This window comes from Camelina sativa, chromosome 6 (assembly GCF_030686135.1).
Source record: "Camelina sativa cultivar CO46 ecotype springtype chromosome 6, ASM3068613v1".
In the NCBI taxonomy this organism is placed as follows: domain Eukaryota; kingdom Viridiplantae; phylum Streptophyta; class Magnoliopsida; order Brassicales; family Brassicaceae; genus Camelina; species Camelina sativa.
Window position 1 is genome coordinate 22,782,074 of NC_141885.1, and position 25,760 is coordinate 22,807,833.

Genomic DNA, 25,760 nt, shown 5'->3' on the forward strand with positions numbered 1-25,760 from the left:
TTTAGGATTTTAGATGTCTGTAACACCACAATGGTTTTGTAAAAATTGTATCTGTATACTTAATAATGTGTACCGACATCTGTACATTTAATTATGTGTACAGACATATGTGCATTTAATAAGGTGTATAGACATCTGTACACTTAAAAAAGTGTACGGATATAAAATATGTATATAATAAATTTAAAAATTATTAAATAAAATTCATATCAAATTGTAAAAAAAAAGTATAGAATTTTTTGTAGCTAAAAAGTTTTCAAAAAAAAGTTTATAATTAACAATTATTTAAGAAATCAAGAAATATGAAGAAAAGGGAATGTACAATGACAGCAATTGTAATTAAACAGACCATTGAATAGTAGAAAAGAAAAGAAAAACAGTCCAACAGTGTTAAATGTGAATTTTTCTAATTGTAAATAGTGAATGTATCGTTCTTATAATTATCGTTCTTATAATTATGTTTCAAAAACGTATCATTTTGCCAAATAACTCTTTAGTAAACTGTAATTAAATCTAACCAAAGTCATTTTGAACCGGTTTTGGTTCCATATTGTTAGCGTTCGATTACATTGCGGTTGTTTGTCTTATTTTAAAAATGCTTAAACATGACACTATATGATACATAATGGGTTGATGAATTAATGTGGTTAGTTAGATGAATTCACATTGAATATGGTATGTAAGATGCTTGGTTGCAATTTAACGATTTTAAAAAAAAAAAATAAAGCTAAATTGACATCATCTATATTGGACCAAAAATCTTATTCATGATTTATATGTACTCCTTAAATATAGCACATAGGAATGAAAAACATCAATTTCAATCATTTTCGTAAATAAGAAGTACATTATAAATCATGAATAAGTTTTTTTGTCATGAAATTTACCTATTTATTCTGTTCAATGTATTTATAAACTTTTTTAACACATAGAATAACAAGTGGGTATGTGATCGGAAAGTATTGTATCTCTCTAGTGTTGCTAATTTGCTGGATGGCGCACTTCATTGTCATTGCCAAAACGCTAATAATGAGAATTTCACATGGCCTTTTTAATTCTAATAAAGAAATCAACTTTATAAAACTTCTGGATAATGTATAATATACAGACATTCTAAAACGTGAACTAACTGGAGTGCATATATTCATGTAATTGCGTTTATGCAACGTTTATATCTATTGCCTTGTTAAAAAAGATTAGCGTAGCCACTAATAAACACAAGTTGTTAGGAATTCATTTTTAATTCTGAAAGGTTAGTGTAGACATAGGAGTGAGTCAGATATCCATAAAGAAAAATATGATAATATGTAGAATTTAGGTCTGATTCATTATATTCAGTTATTTAGAGTACAATTAGTTATTATATATGTCAGTTATATATGCAATATGGGAGACAACCAAGCATACACACACAAGCGGCACTAGCTACTTAGTGATTAGTGAATCTGAAATTAGTACTGTCATCAGAAGTTTGATTCTACTTATGTATACTGGTAAGTGATACAGTAGTAAACCCCATGAAACATAAGTTGTATATATACATTACGAGAAGTGTTGTTACCTATAGTGATCGGTACCTTGTTCAAAGCAAGACTTCAACTCACCTATGACCGAATATGTTATTGTAGCTTAGTATCTCATGCACCATCTCATTAATTTTGTCTTATTTGTAACCATCTCAGTAAAACTCGATCTAAGCTGATCAAAACTTGCTTTTATAAATATGAGTACAAATCTAGTCTAATGATTTATGTATAGTGTCAATGTGTTACAACTATTGATATAAAAGGAGTAATGTACTATTATATACATAATATATACATGAAATGACCAATTTGTATTTTGTAGTTAAACATACCATTTCATGAAGACATCTAAAGAACATAAATGTTTAACGGTTATATGAACCACTATAAAAGATATATAACCCATTGTTGTTCCACCATATTGTGAATTAATTATACACACCTAGTAAGATAACCAAATGATTATAACATTATACACCTAAAACAGTGTTTGTAGTTGTATATAAAAAGTATTACACATAATCATGACATTACTAGATAAAAAGCACATAAGATAACCAAATGAAACTGATAGGTTAGGTGTGGGCCTCAACGAGTGAAATTTTATGACATCCATCCTATGTGCAACAAACGCGGTTGGGTCTCATGAAATGCCTATAAATACGGACACATTCTCTAGCCAAACTCATCTCACAACTAAATACTAAGAAGACAGAGTGAAATATGGCTAATCACAAAAATATCTTCTTTCTATGTTTCTTTGTAGGTTTAGGATTATGTTCTGCTAGACGAGCACTTCTCTCCTTCTCTGAATCCGAGGATGTAGTCGCTGAATATGGCGTCAAAAGTGGTTTAAGTGCTGGTGTGGGTATCGGTGGTGGCGGCGGAGTAGGTGGCGGTGCTGGCTACGGTGGAGCTGGTGGTATTGGCGCAGGCGGAGGTGGTGGACATGGCGGTGGTGCTGGCGGAGGTGGCGGTGGTGGTCCTGGAGGAGGATCTGGCTACGGAGGCGGTGAAGGTGGTGGAGCTGGCGGGTATGGCGAGGGATATATTGGTGGCGGAGGAGGCGGTGGACATGGGGGTGGTGCTGGCGGAGGTGGTGGTCCTGGAGGAGGCTACGGAGGTGGAAGCGGTGAAGGCGGTGGAGCTGGATACGGAGGCGGAGAAGCTGGTGGGCATGCTGGAGGAGGAGGAAGCGGAGCGGGAGGCGGTGGAGGAGGTGGCGGTGCACATGGTGGAGGATACGGTGGTGGACAAGGTGGCGGTGCGGGAGGAGGATATGGGGGTGCAGGTGCCGGTGCCGGTGGACATGGGGGTGGTGGAGGCGGTGGGAATGGTGGCGGTGGAGGAGGAGGTTCTGGCGAAGGAGGAGCTCACGGTGGTGGTTACGGAGCAGGAGGTGGAGCTGGAGAGGGATACGGCGGTGGTGCGGGAGCTGGTGGACATGGCGGTGGAGGAGGAGGCGGCGGTGGGGCTGGAGGAGGAGGAGGAGGTGGCGGAGGTTATGCTGCCGCATCTGGATATGGTCACGGTGGGGGTGCTGGTGGAGGAGAAGGCAGCGGTGGCTATGCACCATGAAAAGAATATCTATATGGAGTGTAAGGCCATTGAGTGAAGTGTCATTGGTATTATTATAGTTTCAATATATAATATGGTTGTGGTAATGAATAGAGTAATATTTTGTATAAATAAGCCGTAAAAAGGCGGCTATATATTGTTGAAGTTTAAAAGTTTGTATCCATGCATGTTGTTGTAAGCTACTTCGTATCGTGTGTGTCAAGTTTTTTATAAACGAAGGTAGTTGTTCCCAAGTCCCAACTCCTAATTAAAGACTCATACATGACAAAACTAAATGTCATGAATTAAAATATAATTTTGTAAGTTCAACTATCCAGTGAATCCAGTGCCGGTCCGGCATTTACTAGTGCCTTATGGACAACTTAAAAACATGCCCTTTTATATACTACCAAAAATTATAACCAATAGTATATAAGACTTTATGTTTAATGTTTTAAAATTTTATGAACACAAAGTCACAAACTAAAGCTAAAGCATTAGGTTTGATGAAAATGTTGATCTAATAGTTTAACAAAGCAAACCATTAACCTCAAAAGGGAAAAAATCAAAACCAAAACTAACAACTAACCTCAAAACCTATGATTTGCACTTACAATAAAGTCCACATTTTTGTAAAAGTCTTTAGATGTATATAAAAATTCTATAATTTTTTTACAAAAAATGCTCTAAATTTTATGTCATAATCCTTTGCTTCAGTTGCTTACCCTATGGGTCTCTATGACAAAACTAGAAGTCATGAATCAAACATTGGTGTGAAGTTTGTTTGCAATAGCATTTTTTGGGTCAAATATTCTTATCAACATGAAGACTTCACTATTTGAGTGTGTTAACTGTTAAGTCATCTTGAAATCATCATTGAACATAAATTTGACAAGAAGCATGCATGAGAACTCTTTCGTCATGGAGATTGACAGATTGTGATCATATATATATTTGCTTTTAAGGCATAATACAAATTTGGATCATCAACTCCATGATTTATCGAAAGATTGTAGTAGATAATATTAAACAAATTTATAGTGTTTATGTTTATTAATTTGTGTGAAAAAAAAAAAAAAAAAAAAATCATATAGAAGTGGTAGATGGAGTTTGCACAATACAATGGATTGCACTAGGCCCAAACATGTTAATAAACTTCGGGTTGACCGACCCAATTGGCAGAATCAGATCCGACCCGATAAAAGAGTAAGCATCGCTCACACCTTTGTCTTGCTTCGATTCCCGACGAGACGCTTCTCTCCCTCTCTCTCTCTCTCTCTCTCTCTCTCTCTCTCAGACCTTCTTCCGCCATCACTGAATAATGTCGGCGAGACCTGAAGGAAGCCCGCCGGAGGTTACGCTGGAGACCTCTATGGGTCCCTTCACCGTCGAGGTATCTATCTTTCTTTCTTCCTTGTTATTTTCTTGTTTAACTATCGAATCAACGGGGAAAAAAAAACAAATTCCGGCGATTACATTCTTATATAGAGCTCACACGAACTCCGAGATCTGGATTTTCATATATAGTTTCTTCATTCCGATTGTATTCTACTCGAATCGAAACTTCTCCTCGTGAAGATTTTAGAATTTAGGGTTTTAGGGTTTACAGTGTTTATATTGATTTTGTGTCAATTTCCTCAGATGTATTACAAACACTCCCCGAGAACTTGCCGGAACTTCGTTGAGCTGTCCCGGAGAGGTTACTATAATAACGTTCTGTTTCACAGAATCGTCAAGGTCTGTGTTGTCCTGTTTCCAATATATATGTATATTTATCGTTTGTACTGAGATCATTCACTATATGTGATGAAGTTCTAAGGATTTTTTTTGTTTCTTTTGCTATTTTGGTTTGTTTCAGGATTTCATTGTGCAAGGTGGGGATCCTACTGGAACTGGAAGAGGTGGTCAATCCATTTATGGGTACGTGTTTCAATCTTTATCTCATCATTTTGTCTTTTCTTTTTGATCACTGTTAGCTTTGCTGGTTGATTCTATGGATGTGTGTTAGTAAGCTATGTTAATTTTGGCTGGGCGGATTACATCAAAGCTTGGATGAAAGTTAGTAGTATAAAACAGCTCCATTATAGTTTGAGAGCAAGTAACATCTTAGTTTCCGTTTGGTTTGATCGTTTGTGTTTTTGAAATTGAACAAAACAATATTGAAAACTTCTTAACATGATTTATAATGTGGAAAGCTCTAGCTGCTCGATTTATAGTCTGTTTCATTCTTGCTTTTGGTCCGCTCATGTGTTCCAGAAGCTTGAAACCCAAAATCTTCTACTTTGTAGGATGTTTTTCATGTCGTATATTGTTCTTAGAATTAGTCTTATGTATATTTTTTTTTATTTGTTCCTTTTCTCAGTTCAAAGTTTGAGGATGAGATAAATCCAGAGTTGAAGCACACCGGAGCTGGCATCTTATCAATGGCAAATGCTGGTCCCGATACAAATGGGAGTCAGTTCTTCATCACTTTAGCACCACAACCGTCCTTGGATGGTAAACACACATTTATCTCTGAAACTTGCTTTTATGTTTTAAGAATTGAGAGATCCTTTTCCAAGTTTACCAAGAGAGTGTTACTTACTGTTCTAATTTTTTTTTAACATTTGTATGAACCTTCAGGAAAGCACACAATCTTTGGCAGAGTGTGCCGTGGTATGGAGGTGATCAAGAGGCTCGGTAGTGTCCAAACCGATAGCACTGACAAGTAAAGTTTACTCACTCTTCTTTCAAAATCATCAACGGTTGACCCATTGGAAAAAAACCGAGTAATCAAATAAAATCTCTTTTCTATTCTCAAATTTCCAGGCCAATCCATGAAGTGAGGATTCTGAGAACCAAAGTGGTCGATTAGAACAGACGAGTTTTTGTCGATGAGAAGAAGAAGCATCAGCAAAACGTTTACGACATGAAGAATTATAGCTCTGTACTGATACATGATACTATTGTAGACTCTGGTTTTGACTCTACTTTGATTGAAATAGACTGATTTGAATCCGTTTAATTTCTTCTTGTAATTCGCCTCGTTCCAATCAAAATCCTAATTTTCTCCATTTACAAATGTCCCTTGGGGACAATCAACGGCCAAGAAAAGAACACGTTGTAAAGATTTTAATGTTTCAACTCATATCCTCTAAAAAGCTATCTCTCACTCTGTGAAGGACGTGACAATACGAAAATGTCTTTCACAGCAGCGGCTCTCTTCGTTCCGCCTCCGGTAACAGTGCGATCTCCGGGTAGAACTCTTCGCCGTCCCTCAATTCCTTGTTTGCTTCCGACGAATGGCGTAGCGGGTCGCCGGCAAATGAAGAAGTCGGTTGTAGCAAATGCTTCACCGGGAAACGGAGGCGTCAAGGCTGGGGAAGAAGACGGAGTCTCTCTGGGTACAATGAAGCTTCCGGGGAACACAGATATCGCGAGATTCGAAACTCTTCTTTTCCAGGTATAGATTTTATGAACATGCAAAAAGCTGGAATAGCTCAGTTGGTTAGAGCGTGTGGCTGTTAACCACAAGGTCGGAGGTTCGAACCCTCCTTCTAGCGGATCACTTTTTTAATAAACTGATTTATTTTTCTATTGTGTTTAACAACAGTGGGCGACCAGTCTTTGCCAAGGAGCCAATCTGCCACTTCCTGTTCCTCTCAAGGTAAATAAATTGCTTCCTAATTGCGATTTGATCGAAATGTATAACTAAATAAAAATGTGAATTTTTTGGCTATGGATCATATTAGGTTGATAGAATAAGTGGAGGAGCAAGGTTAGGATTCATCGTGATGGAGGATGAAGGCAAAACCGATGTTCCGGTTTACATTGACTGTTTGGTTAACCAAACAAAGGAGGATGGTTTGGTGTTCCAAGCGACGCGTCATGGACGGAAGAAAGACAAAGCACCTCCGGGAGAAGAAAGAATCATGAGAAGCCTCTTAGGTGCCTTGAAAAGAGCTGTTGAGCTTGCTCGAATCGCCTAAACTGGTCTATTTCAAATGAAAATGAAACAAAGCGTCTCTTATGTTTTATGTCTTTCTAGTATTTTTTTTACTACATATCATAAACAGAACTCTTGTAAACACCAGATAGTTTCTACAGTTTGGAATACAGCAAAGTAAACATAACCATAATAATAATTATGTTGCAAGACAATCAACGAATGACAATTTGGCCGAGTGGTCTAAGGCGCCAGATTTAGGCTCTGGTCCGAAAGGGCGTGGGTTCAAATCCCACAGTTGTCATTTTTTTTTTCTTTTTCCCAGCGATATTTATGAAAACGGCGACGGTTTATGGATTTATGATCAACATGGGCTGAATCCAACAAGTAAGACTCGGCCCAAAACGTATTTCGAAACCCTAAACGAAGGCTTCTCTCGATCTCACTCCGAAGTCATAAAACCCTAATATAAATTCGATTTCTGATTCATTCTCCGTCTCTCTCTCTGGCCAAACTCTGTATTGTAGGCGGAACTACAGCTTCAAGAGCCTCTTTTTGTTTCTGTCTTCAAATTCGATCTACTCTTGTCAACCATGGTAAGCTTCGTCCTTGTAAAGTTTTCTCTTATTATCTCAGATTGATTTCAGATAACAAAAATGTAGATTTACGTTTTTCCCAATGCTGTTTCCTGTCATTTGCAGTTTAGAAAAGTATATATCTCTCTTTGCCTTTGATCCTGACTCTGTTGGTTGATTGGATTAAATTTGCAAATGGATATTGTTTATTGTTTAGGCTTGTTCTTGATGCTTTTGATCTCAAAATTGGGATAATGTTTGGATTGCCATTGAGTTTATAGGAGATTGGGTTTTATGGATTAAGCGTTAATGTAAATGGAGTGGGAATGTATGTTTTTGTGTAGTCGTCGAAGAGAAAGACCAAGGAGCCAAAGGTTGAGACTGTGACTCTTGGACCAACTGTTCGTGAGGGAGAGCAAGTCTTTGGTGTTGTCCACATCTTTGCTTCATTCAACGACACTTTCATTGTGAGTTTCTTCTGACATGATTGAGAGATTCCATTAATCAGTTTTTTGTAATGCGAAGCTGACATGATGTTTATCTTTAATTCGCAGCATGTTACTGATTTGTCTGGACGTGAAACACTTGTCCGTATCACTGGTAAGCATCGCTGATCCTTGATTATGCTTCTCTATGATGAATTAAGAAGTTAGATGATGTTTCGCCTGATGTTATTGTCCTTGTAGTCTTTAGTGGGTATGAGAGATTTAAGTGTTACCTAGTCTCTCAACTTCACTTGTGTTACACTCTTTTGAGTAGTATTCGTCTTTCTTGAATTCAAATGAGTAACTATTCTCTTTTGTTTTTGATTAGGTGGGATGAAGGTGAAAGCTGACAGAGATGAGTCCTCACCTTATGCTGCTATGCTTGCTGCTCAAGATGTTGCTCAGCGATGCAAGGTACCTTAACTATATATATTACCTAACTTTTTCATTACGGAACTAAAGTCCACACCTTGTTTGTGGTTCTAACTGCTTTGTTAACTACTATTCAAAACACAGGAACTCGGAATCACCGCCATTCATGTGAAGCTCCGCGCCACTGGTGGAAACAAGACCAAGACACCTGGTCCTGGAGCCCAGTCTGCTCTTAGAGCCCTTGCTCGTTCTGGCATGAAAATTGGCCGTATCGGTAAGCTTCATAACCGAGTATCATCTTCCAGCTATTGACTGTCGTAATGTTTCTTGAGTGAGCATTTCTAACATTGTTGTTGTTGTTGTTGCAGAGGATGTTACTCCCATCCCAACAGACAGTACCCGCCGAAAGGGTGGTAGAAGGGGAAGGAGGCTCTGAGTTTTTGGGGTTATGGGAACGTCTCTATTTAGCTCCATGTGTTTCATTTTGTCAGGACAATTTGTTTGAAGTTTGTTAGATTGTGAAAGAGTTTTGGAGTTAAATGATTTCTGTTAATTTGAACAACATTGCTTTTTAATATGATAAGTCTATTGGCTTTTTAGCTTCCTGACTTCTCAATAAAACTAAAATGTTGTGCTTTTTGTGTTTTATTGTCTGGTTGTCTCGTATGAAAAATTTGAAGTATTTAGCTTGATTGATGAAACTAGCAAAGCTTTTGTATCTCATTCTCATGTACTTCCTTTTAAATTATGACGTTTTGGGGTGAAACAGAAAGAATAAATTGTAAAGTTAATGGGAGAAGTTCTCAAGCTCGAAAAGCAATTCATTTGTGAAACGAAAGCATTAAAATAATTTTGTGAGTAACAACGATGTGTTCATCCTGCCTGTGTTGTTTGTTCTCTCATTCCCCCAAATCACACAAGTGATAAAGCCCATGGCCAGTTCACAACCGGAGTGACACTGAAGGCGATCAAGTGAAGATAGCTGTCAAATGAATGAATGTCAAAAAAGACAAAAAAAAACTTAGGTCATACAAAAAGGAATGTCGAGATGTCCATTAGTTTTAATGGGCTTTGGAATAAAGGGCCCATCAGTTTAATAAATCAAACACAAAAACCCTAGAAATGGGAGAAAGTATAAAGTTTCGTTCTTTACAATTCTTTACGCCGTTTTGAAATTTCCGGCGAAGCGAAGGAGGAAGACGAAACGTGCAAAGATGCAGATTTTCGTGAAAACACTAACTGGGAAAACCATCACCCTCGAGGTGGAGAGCAGTGACACCATCGACAATGTCAAAGCCAAGATCCAGGACAAGGAAGGTATAAAAACGTTACTGCTGACTCTGGCTTTTGCTTTTTTTTTTTTTTTTTTTTGAAATTATGATCCCTTCTTATTGAATAGTGTTTTTCATCTGTTTTCAGGAATCCCTCCGGACCAGCAGAGGTTGATCTTCGCCGGGAAACAGCTTGAAGATGGTCGCACCTTGGCTGACTACAACATTCAGAAAGGTTTGTATTCTCTGTGAAAATGTAATTAGTTTAGCTATAAGTGTTTTGTTGATTTTCAATTTATGGTTTTGGTTTGTTTTTTTGGTAAACAGAGTCGACTCTGCATCTTGTTCTGAGGCTGAGGGGAGGTATCATTGAGCCTTCTTTGATGGCTTTGGCTCGTAAGTATAATCAAGACAAGATGATCTGTCGCAAGTAAGCTTCTTTTTATATTTATAATCTATCGTTTGCTTTCTTGTTCTGATTGTGCAATGTTTGATAGTGATCCTGGGGTAACTTAGCTGAACCAGGTAGTCTGTCATATTTTGTTGAGTCCTCGTATCAAACGTTGCTGTTATAGTATCTTGAGAGCGTGAACCTGAATTGTGTTCTGTGGGATGTTACTATTTTGAATGTAACATGAAAGCTTAACTTGTTTTGTCTTAACTAAGATCAGTGTCTTTGTGTGAAGATTGTGTCTCATGTTTTGAGTTGACTTGTTGGTTTATTAGGTGTTATGCTCGTCTCCACCCAAGGGCTGTGAACTGCAGGAAGAAGAAGTGTGGCCACAGTAACCAGTTGAGGCCTAAGAAGAAGATCAAGTGATCTGTTTTCGCCAATCTCTTTTTTTTTTTTTTTTTTTTATGTCATATTTTTGTGTTACCCTTGAGAAAAACACATCTCTATTGTTCTGAGACAAACATTGTTTCAGTGAATTTTGATTCTTATTATTATTAGTAAATCTTGTTATTGGTTTTTTGGTTTTGGTAAATTCTAAAATCTCCGCTAGGTTTCTTTAAAGTTGGTAGTTCTGCCATCTCAACTCTCAAGTATAATTCTCTTCAGCGCATTAAGGATTTTAAGTTTAACCAAATCAATATTCCAATACATAATTAACAAACAAATAGTTCGTAAACACACCAATAAAAAACTCTCAATAACTTGATGAGGATCAATAGACGAAATAAATAGAGAGAAGAACTATAATTAAGAAGGAGCCCTATCACTCATCTACAAAGGACGTTGCATGTTCCAAGCATTGAGAGATTCTCTATGGTCACAGTCTGTGTATCATTGTTAAACACTAAAACACATGACCAACGATTTAATCATTCTGTCTGTAGTAGAGAGCTTGTTTATGCATGTGTTATAATAACGTAAACAACGCAAATATATCAAAGTTCTCATATAATATAAGGCAAGTACCAAACTCCTTAGAGAGATGCTTCTTTCAGCTGTATCAACATCCCAGCGAACGTTGGTTTATAAATTACTATCCTTGTCTTGCTTTAACACAGCGTTTTTGATGTTATAATTTTTTTTGAAAAGAAAATATTAAATTAATCGAAACAAAATCATATCTAAGAAAATCTTATTTTTGTTAAAAAAAGATAGAGATAAATCCAAACAAAATCATTCGACAATTGGTAAAAGATCATCAAACCAAAATCAAAAACTTAAAACAAAACAAACCCAAAAAAAGAACATTAAGATATTAAAAGAAGAAGATCAGAGCGACTTGTTGTTAGAAGTCATCATAATCTTAAACTCTTCAAAGTCCACAAAACCATCGCCATTTTTATCAACGGCTCGAACCATTGCAACGCATTCCTCCATTGTTTTCTTCTCTCCAAGACCCTTCAATACCATATGAACCTCACTTGCTGATATCTTTCCATCACGATCCTTATCATACAAATCGAAAGCTTCTCTCAGATGAACTTCTTCATCGTCCTCTTCTCCTTCCCCGTTAAGCATCAAGCAGGAAGCAAACTCCACCTCGTCAATTTGGTTGTCACCGTCAGTGTCAAGCACTCTGAACATCTTATCAATTTCTTCGGACGTTATTTCTGGAGAGAAAACGCTAATAGCCTCGGCGAATTCATCCCATGATATTTTCCCGTCCTTGTTCTTGTCAACTCTCTCGAAGATTTGTGCTACAGACATTGTGTTCTCCTTGATTGATGTAAAACTTTTGTGTGGGTTTGTGAGAGATCGAAACCCAATACTTTGTATTTATAGAAATAATTGATATCGTTTAGATTCCTATAACGATTTGGTTTTGGCCTGTAATTTTCCTTTTTTACTTAATCTTTTTTTTATATCCCTTTTACTTATTTTTTATATCCTTTTTAACAAAATTATAAGCTTATTGTTTTAGAAAAAGCAATATTTTACTTTTTTTTCTATAAAAAATATTGGAAAAACAAAAAAAACGCAAAGTTATCTCTTTTTTTCTCCTATTATTTTTCTGAAATTATTTTATTGAGATATATTATTAAAGAAATTAAAGGTACAAGATTCCATACGTAAAAGTATGAACATGCGCAGACGATCAATCATAAAAACATAAAATCCCAATGTTTTTTTTCTCCTAATGTCACAGTATCTAGCTAAATTATAGAGAGGAGAGCTAAATTAAAGATCTCCATCATTAATTCATCTGCAGAGGACGTTGCATGTTCCAAGCATTGAGACTCTCTATGGTCACACTCTGAGTTCCATTGTTAAACACATACAAATGTGCATTCTCTTGTACTGCTTTCACTGGATACACTCTTGACGTTATCACCGTCTTTCCTAGAGCGCCAAAGCTCTCTACTACCGAATGATCAATCTGTAACAATTAAATTCCATTTTATGTCACATTATATAGTATAACATAAACAAGCCTAGTGCTCCAAAGCTCTCTACTACCGAATGATCAATATATCTGTAAATCAAAATTCATTTATGTCACATTGTATTGTATAACATAAACAAGCAAAAATACAAAAGATTCTCAAATTTATACGTACCAAACTCCTAAGTGAAATCCTTCCATCAGCCATGTCAACATCAACGAAACCAGCAAACGATGGTTTATACATCCTATCCTTTGCGAGCGGACCCTGGTCCTGCTTTAACGACGAACTATAAAGGAAGAAAATGTTTCATTAGTCAAATGAAAAGCATATTTAATATTAGTAGATTAAACATATATAGAGAGAGATCATGCATGGAAACGTACGGTCTAGCATCGGAGCACATGAGAACTTTAGGCTTATGAGTTGAAGTGTCTTTGAAGACCCTAAAGAAGACAGGAGTGTACTCTTCCAAATCAGGAGTTGCTAATGTGATCAGACCAAAAGGTCCTACACCACCTGTCACGTTTGAGCCTTTTATCTTACACAACTCAAACGGTTTGAGCATGAAACTCGGGTCAAATGTCTCAGCTTTCTCTAGACTTCCAACGTAGAAGGTCACTTCCACATCAGCCTGAGCAGGAGTGATCCCTTTGACTTCTATTCGTTGACCCATCTTGATGTTATGGTTGTTCATTCGAATGTAATGACCTCTCAATGATTCTATCTCTTCAACAGGCCAAAACACTAATTGCTTCTTGTTTGAGTCAAGAAGCACCGTTCTTGGAATTAACTATATATCATTTCGTTATAGAAATTAGTTATTAACATAAAATTTTGAATATATAACATAAAGTATAATTAGTTTAATTAATTAATTATAGATACCTGAATACCAGCCCAACCCTTCATAATATCATCTTGGACGGTGTCTGATTCATTAGCCCAACCCCACAAGACTCTTCTGTTCTTTTTGTAGTCAAAGAACGTCTTAGACGCGTAGAAGTTACCGTAATCGAATCTTAAACCGTCCCAACCATCAGGAGTATTACCGTCTGGTATGTACCGGTCTTCCTTAAGATCGTATTTACCAAGCGTGTAATACTCGTAGCGGGTTATGTCCAAGCTAACCTTTAACACATGCTTAGTGTTTGCACCGGTGTAATCCAAGTCTAAACCGTTTTCGAAATCGGTTATGGAAACCGGGAAGAAATCAGGACATTCCCACATACCGGTTGATTGTTTGGAGTGAATAGGATGCTTAGCTTTGACCCAATGCTTGAAATCTCGGCTTCTATAGATATAAGCTATTCCTCTATGTTTTCTTCTTGAGCCCACGACGGTTCTCCAATGCCCGTCTTTGGAGAACCAAGCCGTGGTTGGGTCACGGAATGCTGAACCGTTCATGGTATAGTCTGGCATGGCGATCGGGTTATCATCCGGTTTAATCCATTTCCTTAGGTATGGGTCTGATGGGTCCTCCGGGATAGCGTAGTTTTGCATCTGAGTTTGGTTCTTGTTAACACCGGTATAGAGGATGATGGGTCCTTTTCCCGGTACGATTGTGATTGAACCGGACCATGTACCTCCTATGTCGAACCATTTAGAGGGATGAATGGCCGGTTCAAGAGCCTCCCAATTAACCAAGTCTTTAGAAACCGAATGTGCCCATATAATATTACCCCAAACTGCACCTTTGGTGTTATATTGGTAGAAGAGATGGTACAAACCTTTGTAGTATACTGGACCTGTTCCCAAAAACCTCAAATTAGTTTATCTCGTATATTACATTTACGATGTGTATCATCATGTATGTATAGAATTAAAAAAGTATTTACTGATAAACTCACCATTTGGGTCTATGAGGATTGTCGAGAATGCCACATGGAAATGAATGAAAACAAAGAAAAAAACGAGATTAGTATAATATGATTTCGATCAAAATAGGATAAGATACCAGCATTCGAGAATACGAAAAAAGAATATCATGTTAAAGTATTTTAGTATAACAATTTGAAGATGAAATTAAGAAACTGTGAATAGAAGAAAGGTTAAGCCGTTGAGGTGTAACAAAATTGTTTCCCGATACATATATTTGAAGTCTTAAAAACTCGTAAGATATACATATCCCTGAAGCGATGAATATGGGATTTTGATGTAGTTAAGGATAAAATGGGATCTCTATATAGAAAAATCTTTATAAAAATATAAGGATTTTGATCTTAAATTCTTAATAAAGACGGAGATTGACGAAAATTCCCTTTTGGAAAATATATATTATAGCAAGCTATATGTGGCCACAAACACCAAACAAAAAAAAAACAAAACAAAAACATAGCTGTGTTCTCACATTATATATATGCTGGGTTTAATAATAATGAAAACGTAGTCATATCATACGTGAGATTAATAAAGGAACGGATGATCTTTTTTTTTCTTCTTCTTGTTTTTAGATCTAGGAAGCAGTTGTAGTGGAATCAACTCTCATTTCAGAAACTTATAAACATTAACAGAAAATGAAAAACGAAACTTCAAAACCAAAATCTAAACACTCAATTAGAAACAAATATGTCTAACCAAATTATATTTGAAAAAGAGGGAGAGAGATGAGTGTACCGTTAATCCAATTCTTTGGAGGTTGAAAGTGAAAACCAGGTCTATGGAGATGATTCACTGACTTGACTGATTCAGATTGCAGTTCTTCGTAAATCTGATGAAATGCGTCAATTCGTTTGATGTTATTATTGCTTAAATTGATTAATACAAGCAATAACAAGACAAAAACAATATTGGAAACACCCATTGATCTAAAAGACTAAAGATCTGAGTGGTTTTTTTTTGTTTGCGTGTGTGTGTGTGTGGGCGTTCATGTATTAACGTGAAGAAGGAGAGAATGTGATAGTGCCAAAGTAGTTTGTTGCATAATGTTTATATAGAGACGAAGTATGAGGAGGAAGATAACCAAGTAGATAATTTTTAGGATAATGTTAATCCGATCTAGAGATTTTTACTCCGACTATTATTAGAGAAATTTACATCCAGGTTGAATTCTGATATTTTAATATTTTTCTATTTTATCCAACTTGAAGTTTTTTTGGTCGACAGTTTTATTCCTTATATCTAGGGCTTTCTAGTGTGTGACTGTCCAAAAATTTTAGTTTCAGAAAAAAATTGCCCATAATTCAATTCAATGGATGTTTTAATCAAAGTTTGTTATTGAAACATGTATGAACTGATTAGGTTTCCATGCATAACTTCTTTGAGATTTGTTGCTCAAGTGATAGCTTGTATATTTTAAGCAAACCAAAAAATCTAACAAAAGTTTATTTATTAGGATTGAATTATTTTTAATGAGAAAACTTTATAATTATCAACTTTGATGTAAAAGGGATCTTTCTCATTGATGAGCTAAGTCACCATACAAGGAGTATTTATACTCTATCCCCTATATAATAAAAAGAAAGTACACAACATTGTTTTATAGACTATATAATTTTAATGAGTTGGTTACAAATAGGTTATAGATTAATTTGTAGATTAATTGGTTACAAGTTAAATAGTGGGTACAACCTTAATTTATTTTCGGAAAATTTTATTACTAGAGCACATTGTTTTTAAAAATCTTTAAAAAAATATTTTAAAGAATCATTTAACATCATCTAACTTACCATATTAATTTCTTTTATTAAATTATTCATCAAATTAAATCTTTTGATATGTAACTTGACACATTAATTTGTTAATTATCATTATACTTCACCTCTCATTTTTATATATGAGTCTATTTTGTGAAAACAAATAAATTATCATATTATTTATTATAATTAAAAAATAATTTAATTTCTGGATATACCATAAGTTGAACTTTAAAAACAAATATAAATGGTTCAATCTATTAAATATTCAAGTTTTAGTAATATTATTCTTTAAAAATAATATCTATTGAATTAAAAATTTTACTGAGTGACAGGTCAAAATTTGAATATTTAAATTCAATTTCATACTTTTTTGTTTAATTTTATAATTTTATATAAGATAATAAACTTTAAATAATTTATTTTAAAATAGTTTTAAAATACTGAAACTTGATATAAAAGTTAGAAACTATAAAAACTGTAAATTGATATATCACTATAATATGAAAGAATTTTAAGAAACCAAGTATATTAAAACAAAAAGTATAACAATATATTAAATTACTCATAATATAATAATAACTCGCTATTTAAAAACCAAATTTACAAAATTATGTCTTATAATGACATTCAAATCATGATGTAGAATATACATTGTTGAAATAAATTCACATACATAAACTAATACAACATATTAAAATTTTATTTTAAAATAGAAAATATACAAAAATTTGTATAAAATAAAATTTAACCATTGTTATAGGAGGGTACTTATCTAGAATCATTAACAATACAGAACTTACAAAATATATGTCTTTTTCAATCAATCATATTTAGCATATGATTTTATTGCATAATGTTTTATCTAAAAAAAGCTGTTAAAAACAATCACATAAATTATATTTTATATAAAAATTACAATATAAATAAAATGAATTTTAACCCATGCTCTAGTACAGGTCTTAATCTAATACAACTGTATAAGAATATAAAGGAGACTCAACTATACTTAATACAACATAATATACTTATATACTAATAAGTCAATTATAATATCGTTTATGTAACGTGGTTGTTTTAGATAATTTTATTTTTTTTGTCAACAACGAATTATTTCTATTAGAAAGACCCAAATGATATCAGCTGATGGGATCATATCTAGTGGAGCAGAAAATTATACCTTTTTTTGGACAGCAAATTATGTAATTATCGCTTATGCATGGTAATTATCTTTTCGTATGAATGACCGCACAACTAGGAGATAATTATCCACCATATAACTAATTGATTATATCTATCTATATATATATAGTGGTTTGCTTGAGCACCAAAAGTGTTTTGGAAGACAACCACACTAATGCCTCATTTTTTTCGGTTTTGAAATTGCGGTTTTACTCAATACTCAAAAATCGATATTTTCCGATTTCAATGCTCAACTTAGTGAAAAATACACCTATCTCTACAAAACTAATGTGTCCTATCAATTTTGATTGTCAGTTAAAAAAAACCAAAATAAATGGAAGTATCTAGGTTGCATCGAAACGAAAACGAATACTTGAAAACGAAACGTTTCAGAAATGGAAAACGATTTTTTTGGAAAATTTGGTAATGGAAACGTATAGGAAACATATCTACATATATATGTATATATATGGATATATATGTATATATATGGATATATATATATGTATATATATAGATATAATAAATCCCTAAACATAAAAACAATATTAAAAACAAATCTGAAACAAAAATATTAAATAATTTAATTAAAAGTAAAACTGTAAAAAAAAAACGTTCAAAATCAATTTTTTTGACCAGCATAGCCATATATTTAAGGATTTTAACTTTTAAGCTACTAATTAGATTATATTTTTAATCATTATATGTATCATGAATTCTTATATTTCAAAATTATTTATTTATTAAATTTTGAAATTATAAAAAGAGTTTCCGTCGCGTCTCTAAAACAGAAACAGAGTTTCCATCGTGTTTCTAAACAGAGTTTTTTAGGAATTGTGTTTCTGTGACTTGTTTCTGAGTTTCCATGAGTTTCTGTTTTTAAAACGTTTCGGAAATAAGAAACGCACTTCAAAAAAAGTTTCCATGCAACATGAACCATTATTTTAGTTCTTTTTTTAAATACTTAAAAAAAATATTGTCGGTTACAGGAAACCATTAATTATACATATATAATCATTTTTACTATTTTATCTTACGTACTTGATCATAGTAAAGAAACAAGTATATATATTTTTTTTTTGTAAAAGTAAAGAAACAGTATATGTAGGACGGTTCTATGGTTTATAAACGAAAAAAAAAACCTTCTTCAAAATACTCTAATATATAATTTAATTACACCTAATTATCTTCTTTGATATATGGTGTGAAGCCTGATGATAAAAAAATTCTTTAAAATTCATTTCTTTTTTCTTTTTTTCAATAAGTAGTCGATCTAGTCAAGAAATGGTTTAACCGGAACCTTCAGAGACAATGCTCGAGACATAAAGAATCTTATGTTATATGTCCGGTTGTATTCGAGCAATTTGCCGTCACATCATCATAATGCCAAAAAGTGAAGCAAAAAGTCTTCCCGCAGTTTAAGTTTATATTTTCAGGCTTTCATCTATGCACTTAGTTTCACATATAAACCTAATTTTCCGGTATGCTTCAAAGTCCGAATATCTCTTATTTTTCTTTAACAATTCCGGTTTGCCAAAAAAAAGAAGAAAAAACTAGTAATGTTTCCACAACCTTTTTGCTGGTTATGATGATTCGATTGCTATAATTTTGAAACATCAATTACACCTACAACACTTTTGCTTGCATCTTTTGTGTATATGAACCTGCAGGGACTATCACCATACTTAACTAATCGTTACCATACATACATTTCATTGAAGAAACAAAGAATGAGAAGAAATTCATAAAAGAAAATTCCACTTTTATTGATGTTCCCACTTTCTATAATGAATGACCTAATACCCAAAAGCTTGATATAGAAACCATATTTGGCACTACCAGTGTCATAACATGTCCTCTTAAAGCTTTATATATATACACAAATGAGATTGTATTAAAATCCCAAGTGAACAGTTGCTGAGTTGTAAAGCTTTGGTAAATGAGCACGAACAAAAAGATGTTCATAATTGTTCTTTTAAAATGGTAAAAGAGGATTCTATGAGAATCTCTCATGCTCATGATATTTAGAAATTCTCATGGGAAGTGAGAAAGATGAATCTTCTGAGTGGCACGGTGACTACGATTTCACAAATGCTACTTGACTTCCCACTTAAAATGTTCATTGTTGGGATTTGAAAGCATCTTCATGGTTGAGTCATATATAGAAAGTGATCAAGTGGTATATGCATGCACATCATGAGCAAAAAGGATCCAAGATTCGCATTATGTTGATATTTTAGAACAACCCTCTCTGAAACAAGAAGTCATACATTACAATTTCAATGTAAGCGAACAAAGTATAATCCAAAGTAAGGGATTATTTTCAACACTTCGAACCTAGAAATATGTGTCAGAAGCATCTGACTCTTCATTCATTGATCCCACACTTTCACAAATGTGTACACAGATAATAGTATTACAGACAGACACATACACTGGTTTGAGGTTTTCGAATACAGAAGAGCATGTTATGGAACAGAGGTGGTTCCCTAGTTGACCTGTGAGAGAGGCGACCGTGTTAGCTGTTGTGGTTTCGATTCCTTGGTCGCAAAGGATTCATACGAGTTGTTTTCACGGAATTCTTCAAGCAATGTCTCAATTGGCATGGCTCGTAGTGATTCAATGGTGGCTTTGGTTGGGACCTCTGGTTCACTCCTCATTGGAGTTGTCCCTGTTGGCTCATATTCCTGCGGTTCACCAAAAGAGAGCTTGGGGTCAATGCTCTTCTAAGAGTGAAAAAGTATGTTATTATTAAGCTGTGAGGAACAACAACTTACCATGTATTTTTGTTGGAAAGTTTCTTGAGCTTTATCCTCAATGCATCTGGCTTGGCAACACTGATCCTCTTGGAAACTTTGGAGAGATTTTTCATGCGACCTGACGTTTTCCAATACTTGTGATACAGATGCTTTTTCGTCCTCTGACATGCCTGAAAGATTATAAGGATACCATCATCAGTTCATGGTTGGGAAAGTAATGATCATGCCAAGCCTAAGTAGATGCACTTATTCAAATGGACAAAAGAAACAAACAGTCATGGGCAAGAAAGAATACTCACGGTCAATTTGCTGGATGATCTCATCGCTTTTCTGTCTTGCATCTTTTTCAGCCGCAGTCCTTGCGGAATCTACTTCGGCATCGTGCTGCTCATTATTATTACAAGCAGACCTAAACCAAACAAGTATATTGAAGTTTATGCATTGATAAGAGAATTCATAAATGTAGATGAAGTGAATTTTCGACAGGGTATGACGAGGTCAGAATTTCAGATATGTATCTTCAAAACTTAAACCACTTACCTAACAAGTGAAGAGACATCTGCGACTTGTTTACTGTTCATCTCCTTTAGAGATTCATGAGTTCTCTTGCAGTGTTTAAAAGCTGATTCCGCATGGCCCACACTAACGCATAGAAAGATCCAGCAAGGTTTAGATGCATAACTGAAAAACTGTAAGTCAAAGAAATTGCAAAACGTAGTAAGGAACTTACGATTGCTGAAGCAGTAACTCCATTCGACAATGTTTTGCAGCCGAGAAATCAGCACCTTCTCTGGCTTCATTCTCAGCTTGCATGGAGAATGTCTCCCATTTTCTTTTTGCGTCATTAGCCAGATTATTAACAGCAGAGACGTGTTCATCCAAGAAAGTTTTGTTGGAAGAGACGGCATCTTTAAAGTTCTGGAGTCTTGAATCCACCTGCCAGGAAAAATAACACAGTTTCAAGTAACAAAAAAGTGGAAGAGAGAACGAAACAAATGACAGAAGAAGCAACAAACCAATTCATGTTGGCGACGAATGTGACTTGAAACTAGGTTAGTCAAATCCGCTATAAGTTTCTCTGTATCAGATTTTGATTGAGCCTGCACAACATTTATCAGTTATAGATGGGATCAAGCAAAGATGTTTGGCAGGAGACGTGAAGAGATGTAGTATCATGACCTCGTAAGTCTTCTGAAAATCGATAATGCTGTTTATTTGACTATCATTCGCTTCTGCAGCACGACTCTCAGCATTTTTAGACTCTGTCATAAGCTTCTGAAAGAACGTACTTGTGTATTCAAACATCTCCTGTGTTTGTTCCATTGTTGTGTGGAACCTCTGCAAATTAAGAAAAATGGAGAAAAACAATCAGTAAACAACTCTTGTAGATAGCCAAGGCCAATATATAAATTACCTACATAATCTTATATTTCAGTGCACTGACCTGTCTCAGTTCCCTTGCAAAGAGAGCCATTTCTCCCTGATGGGACGAGAGAGCACTCTGAAGTTCATCAAATAACGATGATGTTGTCTCATCTCCTGAAGCAAGGAACTGAAAATCGACAAGATATAACTACTTTAAAGACACTCCAAAAGTTACTAAAAGAAAAGGACATCAACTAAAGGCGTACCTCATCTATGGAACATGCACTTGAAGTCGTCAATGCTGAAACTTCCTCAAGACAAGCATTCGAGTTTGCCTTGTGCAACCGAACTACATTCTGCACTTCCTCCAAGTGGGAACTATATAAATCCTTTGAAGCTCTAACCTTCTTTTTCATTTCTAAAATGGCCTAGACAAACAAATTTGCAGATAGTGTTAGATTATTATATACTTCTAGGCTCTAGCATAATTTAAAAAAAAACAGTTTTTACAAGACATAACTCAAGATTGATATAAAACCAAAAGAACATATCAGTTTGATACCTTGTTGTGTGCCTCTAAGCGAGACTGGGACAATTTGTTAACACCCTGAAGGTGTGCATTTTGCTGAGACAAACAAGAAGCAACCCTATTGAACAAATTTCCAATTTGTTCAGAAAGTTCTGTTTGATAACTGTCGACCACTTTTTTATTGTCCGCACTGAGCTTGTCCTCTCTTCCTGCAAAGCAGCAAATCAAGATCACATTTACGAAATTGCAAATGAAGAGACAGCCACAAATAGTAAGTACCCATACCAATTTTCTGGTGTAATGAAGCATTGTCTCTAGTAGCTTTCTCTAAGTTGGATTGCAAAATGCAAGCTTGTTGAACCAGTACATTCTCTGACAAAAAGCAATATGTTAGAAGAATGTTCAAGCATTTGATAAGAGAAAATGTTAAAAGAAAATACCAGCTTTTTTCTGCTCTGAAATGATGAAATCTTTCTCCTTCATGGCATATTGAGATTTCTTCAATTCCTCGTTTGTGGAAGCAAGCACTTTGCATGTTTGGCTCAAGTTTTTCTAGATAACACAGTTGAAGAAGTCTCAGCATATTGATATAGTTATATAGCACAAAAGTAAATCCAAACAAAATAACAAGTACCTCAGTGGTATCAAGCTTGCTAGTCAGATCAGAGCAGTCCCGCACTTGACCGGAATACTTATCTTGCAACTCCTCAAGTTTCTGGTCACAAAAAAATGTAAATTAATTTGTTCACATGTTCTGACACCAACGTTAAAAATCATTGACAGAGTAAGACGAACTAACTTTTTGATAATTCTCTATCTGACCACCCATCTGTTCAATCTGCTCAGCCATTGCCTACAAAATAGAGTTTAAAAAGTATTATATTAGTAGAAAAACTAAGAGGCAATTAGACATTACGATGTCCTCTAAGGTCAAATGATCATTTTGTTTCTTCAACTAATGAAATCTGCTTTGAGAAACAATTGTGCGCAAGAACCCAATACCTTTTTTTCACTCTCCTCTTGATAGTATCTCTCTTTTGGCATATAAACACCATTTTTCTCACGAGAAGCATATACCTCTAAATAAACAAGCAAAGAAAAACATATGAGCAAAAGACAAGCAGAGGAGCCAAACCAGAAGACTTTTTGTAGCAAGTAAATTTGTTGAACTAAGTATAAGTACTCCATCCCCTTCACAATTATTCTATCCACAGCTACAATGAGAATGCCACTTACCGGCCTTAAGTCGTTCTATTTCACCATAAAGGTCCTTTATCAAAGTAGATTTCATCATTTTCTGGTTGACCTGCCAAAACGAAATGTACAAGAGTACGCAAATGAATTACAACTTTTCAATAATTGACCTGAATGGGAATAAGAAAAATGAAATAGAGGCTTAAAATTTATGAATGAAAGAATAAACATAATTGATAGATTATTACCTCTGGCTTGTTTCTAATATTCTTAGCCCTGTGTGCATAATCTAGAGTACTTAAGGTCTCCTCCAGACAATGAACGGCAGGTGAAACTGTTGCTATGATACATGTCTTTGTTCTCCCACCAAGTGAATCACGCAGTAAACGGGTGAGCTTACTATCCCTAAATTTCATTGCAGTAAACAATTATAGGATTCAGCATAACTTGAAACACTGCTATGTGATCCCAAACGTAAAGAAAAGAAAACCAGAAAAAAAATAGAAGTTTAACCTGTAAGGAACGTGTCCAAGATGTTCAACCAAAGCACTGATCACTCGTCCTAATGTAAGAAGACTTTTGTTTATTTCACCAGCTTCTCGAGCCCGGCCCTAGAAAGAGAAATGCTATTGATTATATCTCACACATGACCAGACATGAAATCTAGAAGATGAGAGGAAAGACACTCCAAACTTGATTGAACAGTGAGAAATTACTTACATCCCTAGCACCAGAACGTGAAATATTTTCTGATCCTGCCAAGTCAACCAAGTTCAGCTTGCCACACTTGATTAGTTCTTCACCTTCTGGAGTAGCTTCCTTAATATGAATTGTTATTGAGAAGAGCGAATGTGATCGACTGCAAGTGAAGGATTTTTATCAAGTAGCTGACATCTTGGACATTAATGAGCAAAGAACACAAACATCAAAATGCATTACCTTGATTGTTTATTCAAGAATGTTTCAGCAGTCCGTCGTTTAGAAGAACCTCTCTCGAGCAAAGTAAAGATTTCATTGGCACTTGTCACAATTTCCTCTTCCAACCCTCTAACAAGAACACCACCTTTGCCGTCTTCCATCAGAGGTAACGGCTTCTTTTGTTTATCTTCAGAAGCAACTTTAGATAGATCCTCAGGAGCAAGCAAATCAGTAATCTCTTCATTGTAGAGTTCTAAAAACGTGACTTTAACACTGTACTCAGCTTGCTGACCCTCAAGCGTATCAAAGATTTGTTTAACAGCTCTAGGTATAACACCTGCTTCTGCCGGAAGACCTCCACTAGGTGCGCTCTGTCCCAGTTAAAACAGAAGTAAACAGCTTAGAACATGAAACCTTAAAAAAAAAAAAACACACAGCAACAAACAAAATAACAGACCTTTGACCTTCTACATTCTCCTTCCATAGTATATGTTTTCCCTGTACCAGTCTGGCCATATGCAAATATTGTACAATTAAAACCTTCAAGTACTTCGTTCACAATTGGAATAACTGCCTGATCGTACAAATCCTTCTGTTGTGCTGATGGTCCAAACACCTGTGTTTAACATATAAACGCACACATTTAGCATATCCGATGGTCTAGATCCCATGCCCACATCCGAAAGAAACAAAGCCCCCAATAGAGGGAGCAGAGGCAAACTAATTTTTTAAATACCTTATCAAAAGTGAAAACCCTATCAATGTGCTTCCCAGCGATGTTTTGGGAAACAGCAACTTCTCTTTGCAAATCATTACAAGTGAGAACCTGAGGAGCATTGTTCCTCAATTCATCATCACTAAATGGCCTGTCAAAAAAAAAAAAAAAAAAAAACACCCAAAAGTCAGAAACACAGTAGCGAAACCACCAAAACCTAAATCAATTGGAACATACAAAAAAGGTGGGAATAGACCCCAAAATTGAACCCAAAACCCTAAAATTGAAATTAAGAGAAATTGATTTTAACCTGCATCTAAGGAGAACTTGAACATTAACGCCTTTCTCTTTGTCGTGGCGGCTAGACATCTTGAAGCGACGAACCGACGGCGAATCCAGAGATACTGATTTCAAATGTCCAATTATACCTTCTTCTACTTAGATCCGAAATTTTTATTCGCTATTTGTAGTTCTCTCTCTCTCTCTCTCTCTCTCTTCTCTTATCTCACCGGCGACGGAATCTGAGAGAGAGCGGGGGTGGAGTGGGATATGTGAGATTTGAAATTATTTGAAGAGCCGCTCCTCCTTTTTTCTCTTTTTGAATTTTAACGCTTCTTCCTACACTTTTACCACATTACCCCTTCCCTTCTACAACATGCCGACGATTCACGTGTCCCTCCCTTAAAAGTCCATATTTTTTATATTGGCCCATTAAGGCCCAACTGACCCGCCTATAAAACCCTCAAATACTATTGTTCTTTTCCTCCTCTCTCTCTCTCATTAACCTTTTAGTGTCACAGACTCGGAGTCGCAGTCTACGATGTTGGATTACTAGCTATTCGAGACAAGCAAGCTCTGACTTAACTCGCCAACATGTCTTCACACAAACATGTTTGAAGTTTGAACCATTAAAA

The 25,760-nt window shown here is 35.3% G+C and overlaps 7 protein-coding genes, 2 non-coding genes and 1 pseudogene across 10 annotated transcripts; 7 read left to right on the forward strand and 3 right to left on the reverse strand.

Annotated features, from left to right (window-relative positions):
• Window positions 1–2,198: 2,198 nt before the first annotated feature.
• LOC104792384 (uncharacterized) lies at window positions 2,199–3,337 on the forward strand. The gene has a single exon (XM_010518519.2). It carries the CDS (start codon window positions 2,250–2,252, stop codon window positions 3,102–3,104), a length of 855 nt encoding a protein of 284 aa, XP_010516821.2. The 5' UTR covers window positions 2,199–2,249; the 3' UTR covers window positions 3,105–3,337.
• Window positions 3,338–4,207: 870 nt separating this feature from the next.
• Window positions 4,208–6,087, forward strand: LOC104792385 (peptidyl-prolyl cis-trans isomerase CYP18-2). Its single transcript, XM_010518520.3, has 6 exons — window positions 4,208–4,476; window positions 4,725–4,820; window positions 4,942–5,003; window positions 5,446–5,579; window positions 5,706–5,790; window positions 5,892–6,087. Exons 1-6 carry the CDS (start codon window positions 4,405–4,407, stop codon window positions 5,935–5,937), a joined length of 495 nt encoding a protein of 164 aa, XP_010516822.1. The 5' UTR covers window positions 4,208–4,404; the 3' UTR covers window positions 5,938–6,087.
• A 30-nt stretch (window positions 6,088–6,117) lies between these two features.
• LOC104792386 (uncharacterized) lies at window positions 6,118–7,204 on the forward strand. Its single transcript, XM_010518521.3, has 3 exons — window positions 6,118–6,525; window positions 6,676–6,729; window positions 6,815–7,204. Exons 1-3 carry the CDS (start codon window positions 6,262–6,264, stop codon window positions 7,049–7,051), a joined length of 555 nt encoding a protein of 184 aa, XP_010516823.2. The 5' UTR covers window positions 6,118–6,261; the 3' UTR covers window positions 7,052–7,204.
• TRNAN-GUU (transfer RNA asparagine (anticodon GUU)) lies at window positions 6,552–6,625 on the forward strand. The gene has a single exon. It is a non-coding gene; the product is annotated as a tRNA-Asn (tRNA).
• Window positions 7,205–7,232: 28 nt separating the features above from the next.
• TRNAL-UAG (transfer RNA leucine (anticodon UAG)) lies at window positions 7,233–7,312 on the forward strand. Its single transcript has one exon. It is a non-coding gene; the product is annotated as a tRNA-Leu (tRNA).
• Window positions 7,313–7,404: 92 nt separating this feature from the next.
• On the forward strand, window positions 7,405–9,042 carry LOC104792387 (small ribosomal subunit protein uS11y). The gene is made up of 6 exons (XM_010518522.2): window positions 7,405–7,604; window positions 7,928–8,050; window positions 8,138–8,183; window positions 8,397–8,482; window positions 8,585–8,714; window positions 8,809–9,042. Exons 1-6 carry the CDS (start codon window positions 7,602–7,604, stop codon window positions 8,874–8,876), a joined length of 456 nt encoding a protein of 151 aa, XP_010516824.1. The 5' UTR covers window positions 7,405–7,601; the 3' UTR covers window positions 8,877–9,042.
• Window positions 9,043–9,565: 523 nt separating this feature from the next.
• On the forward strand, window positions 9,566–10,682 carry LOC104792388 (ubiquitin-ribosomal protein eL40 fusion protein). Its single transcript, XM_010518523.3, has 4 exons — window positions 9,566–9,757; window positions 9,860–9,946; window positions 10,039–10,141; window positions 10,438–10,682. Exons 1-4 carry the CDS (start codon window positions 9,655–9,657, stop codon window positions 10,529–10,531), a joined length of 387 nt encoding a protein of 128 aa, XP_010516825.1. The 5' UTR covers window positions 9,566–9,654; the 3' UTR covers window positions 10,532–10,682.
• Window positions 10,683–11,360: 678 nt separating this feature from the next.
• Window positions 11,361–11,924, reverse strand: LOC104699262 (putative calcium-binding protein CML32). Its single transcript, XM_010414593.2, has one exon. The coding sequence runs from the start codon at window positions 11,870–11,872 to the stop codon at window positions 11,435–11,437; it is 438 nt and encodes a 145-aa protein (XP_010412895.2). The 5' UTR covers window positions 11,873–11,924; the 3' UTR covers window positions 11,361–11,434.
• Window positions 11,925–12,073: 149 nt separating this feature from the next.
• On the reverse strand, window positions 12,074–15,459 carry LOC104792390 (beta-fructofuranosidase, insoluble isoenzyme CWINV4-like; annotated as a pseudogene). The gene is made up of 6 exons (XR_015559359.1): window positions 15,166–15,459; window positions 14,400–14,408; window positions 13,438–14,297; window positions 12,936–13,342; window positions 12,724–12,838; window positions 12,074–12,542 (listed from the first exon to the last, which is right to left on the reverse strand). The product of XR_015559359.1 is annotated as a beta-fructofuranosidase, insoluble isoenzyme CWINV4-like (transcript).
• A 4,159-nt stretch (window positions 15,460–19,618) lies between these two features.
• Window positions 19,619–25,503, reverse strand: LOC104792391 (kinesin-like protein KIN-5C). Its single transcript, XM_087454502.1, has 23 exons — window positions 25,157–25,503; window positions 24,868–24,997; window positions 24,589–24,747; window positions 24,153–24,502; window positions 23,934–24,072; window positions 23,727–23,824; window positions 23,462–23,618; window positions 23,256–23,325; window positions 23,022–23,098; window positions 22,819–22,872; window positions 22,654–22,734; window positions 22,460–22,571; window positions 22,305–22,391; window positions 22,053–22,228; window positions 21,757–21,918; window positions 21,570–21,677; window positions 21,305–21,463; window positions 21,142–21,225; window positions 20,856–21,061; window positions 20,666–20,767; window positions 20,425–20,534; window positions 20,144–20,295; window positions 19,619–20,053 (listed from the first exon to the last, which is right to left on the reverse strand). Exons 1-23 carry the CDS (start codon window positions 25,213–25,215, stop codon window positions 19,856–19,858), a joined length of 3,030 nt encoding a protein of 1,009 aa, XP_087310628.1. The 5' UTR covers window positions 25,216–25,503; the 3' UTR covers window positions 19,619–19,855.
• Window positions 25,504–25,760: the final 257 nt, after the last annotated feature.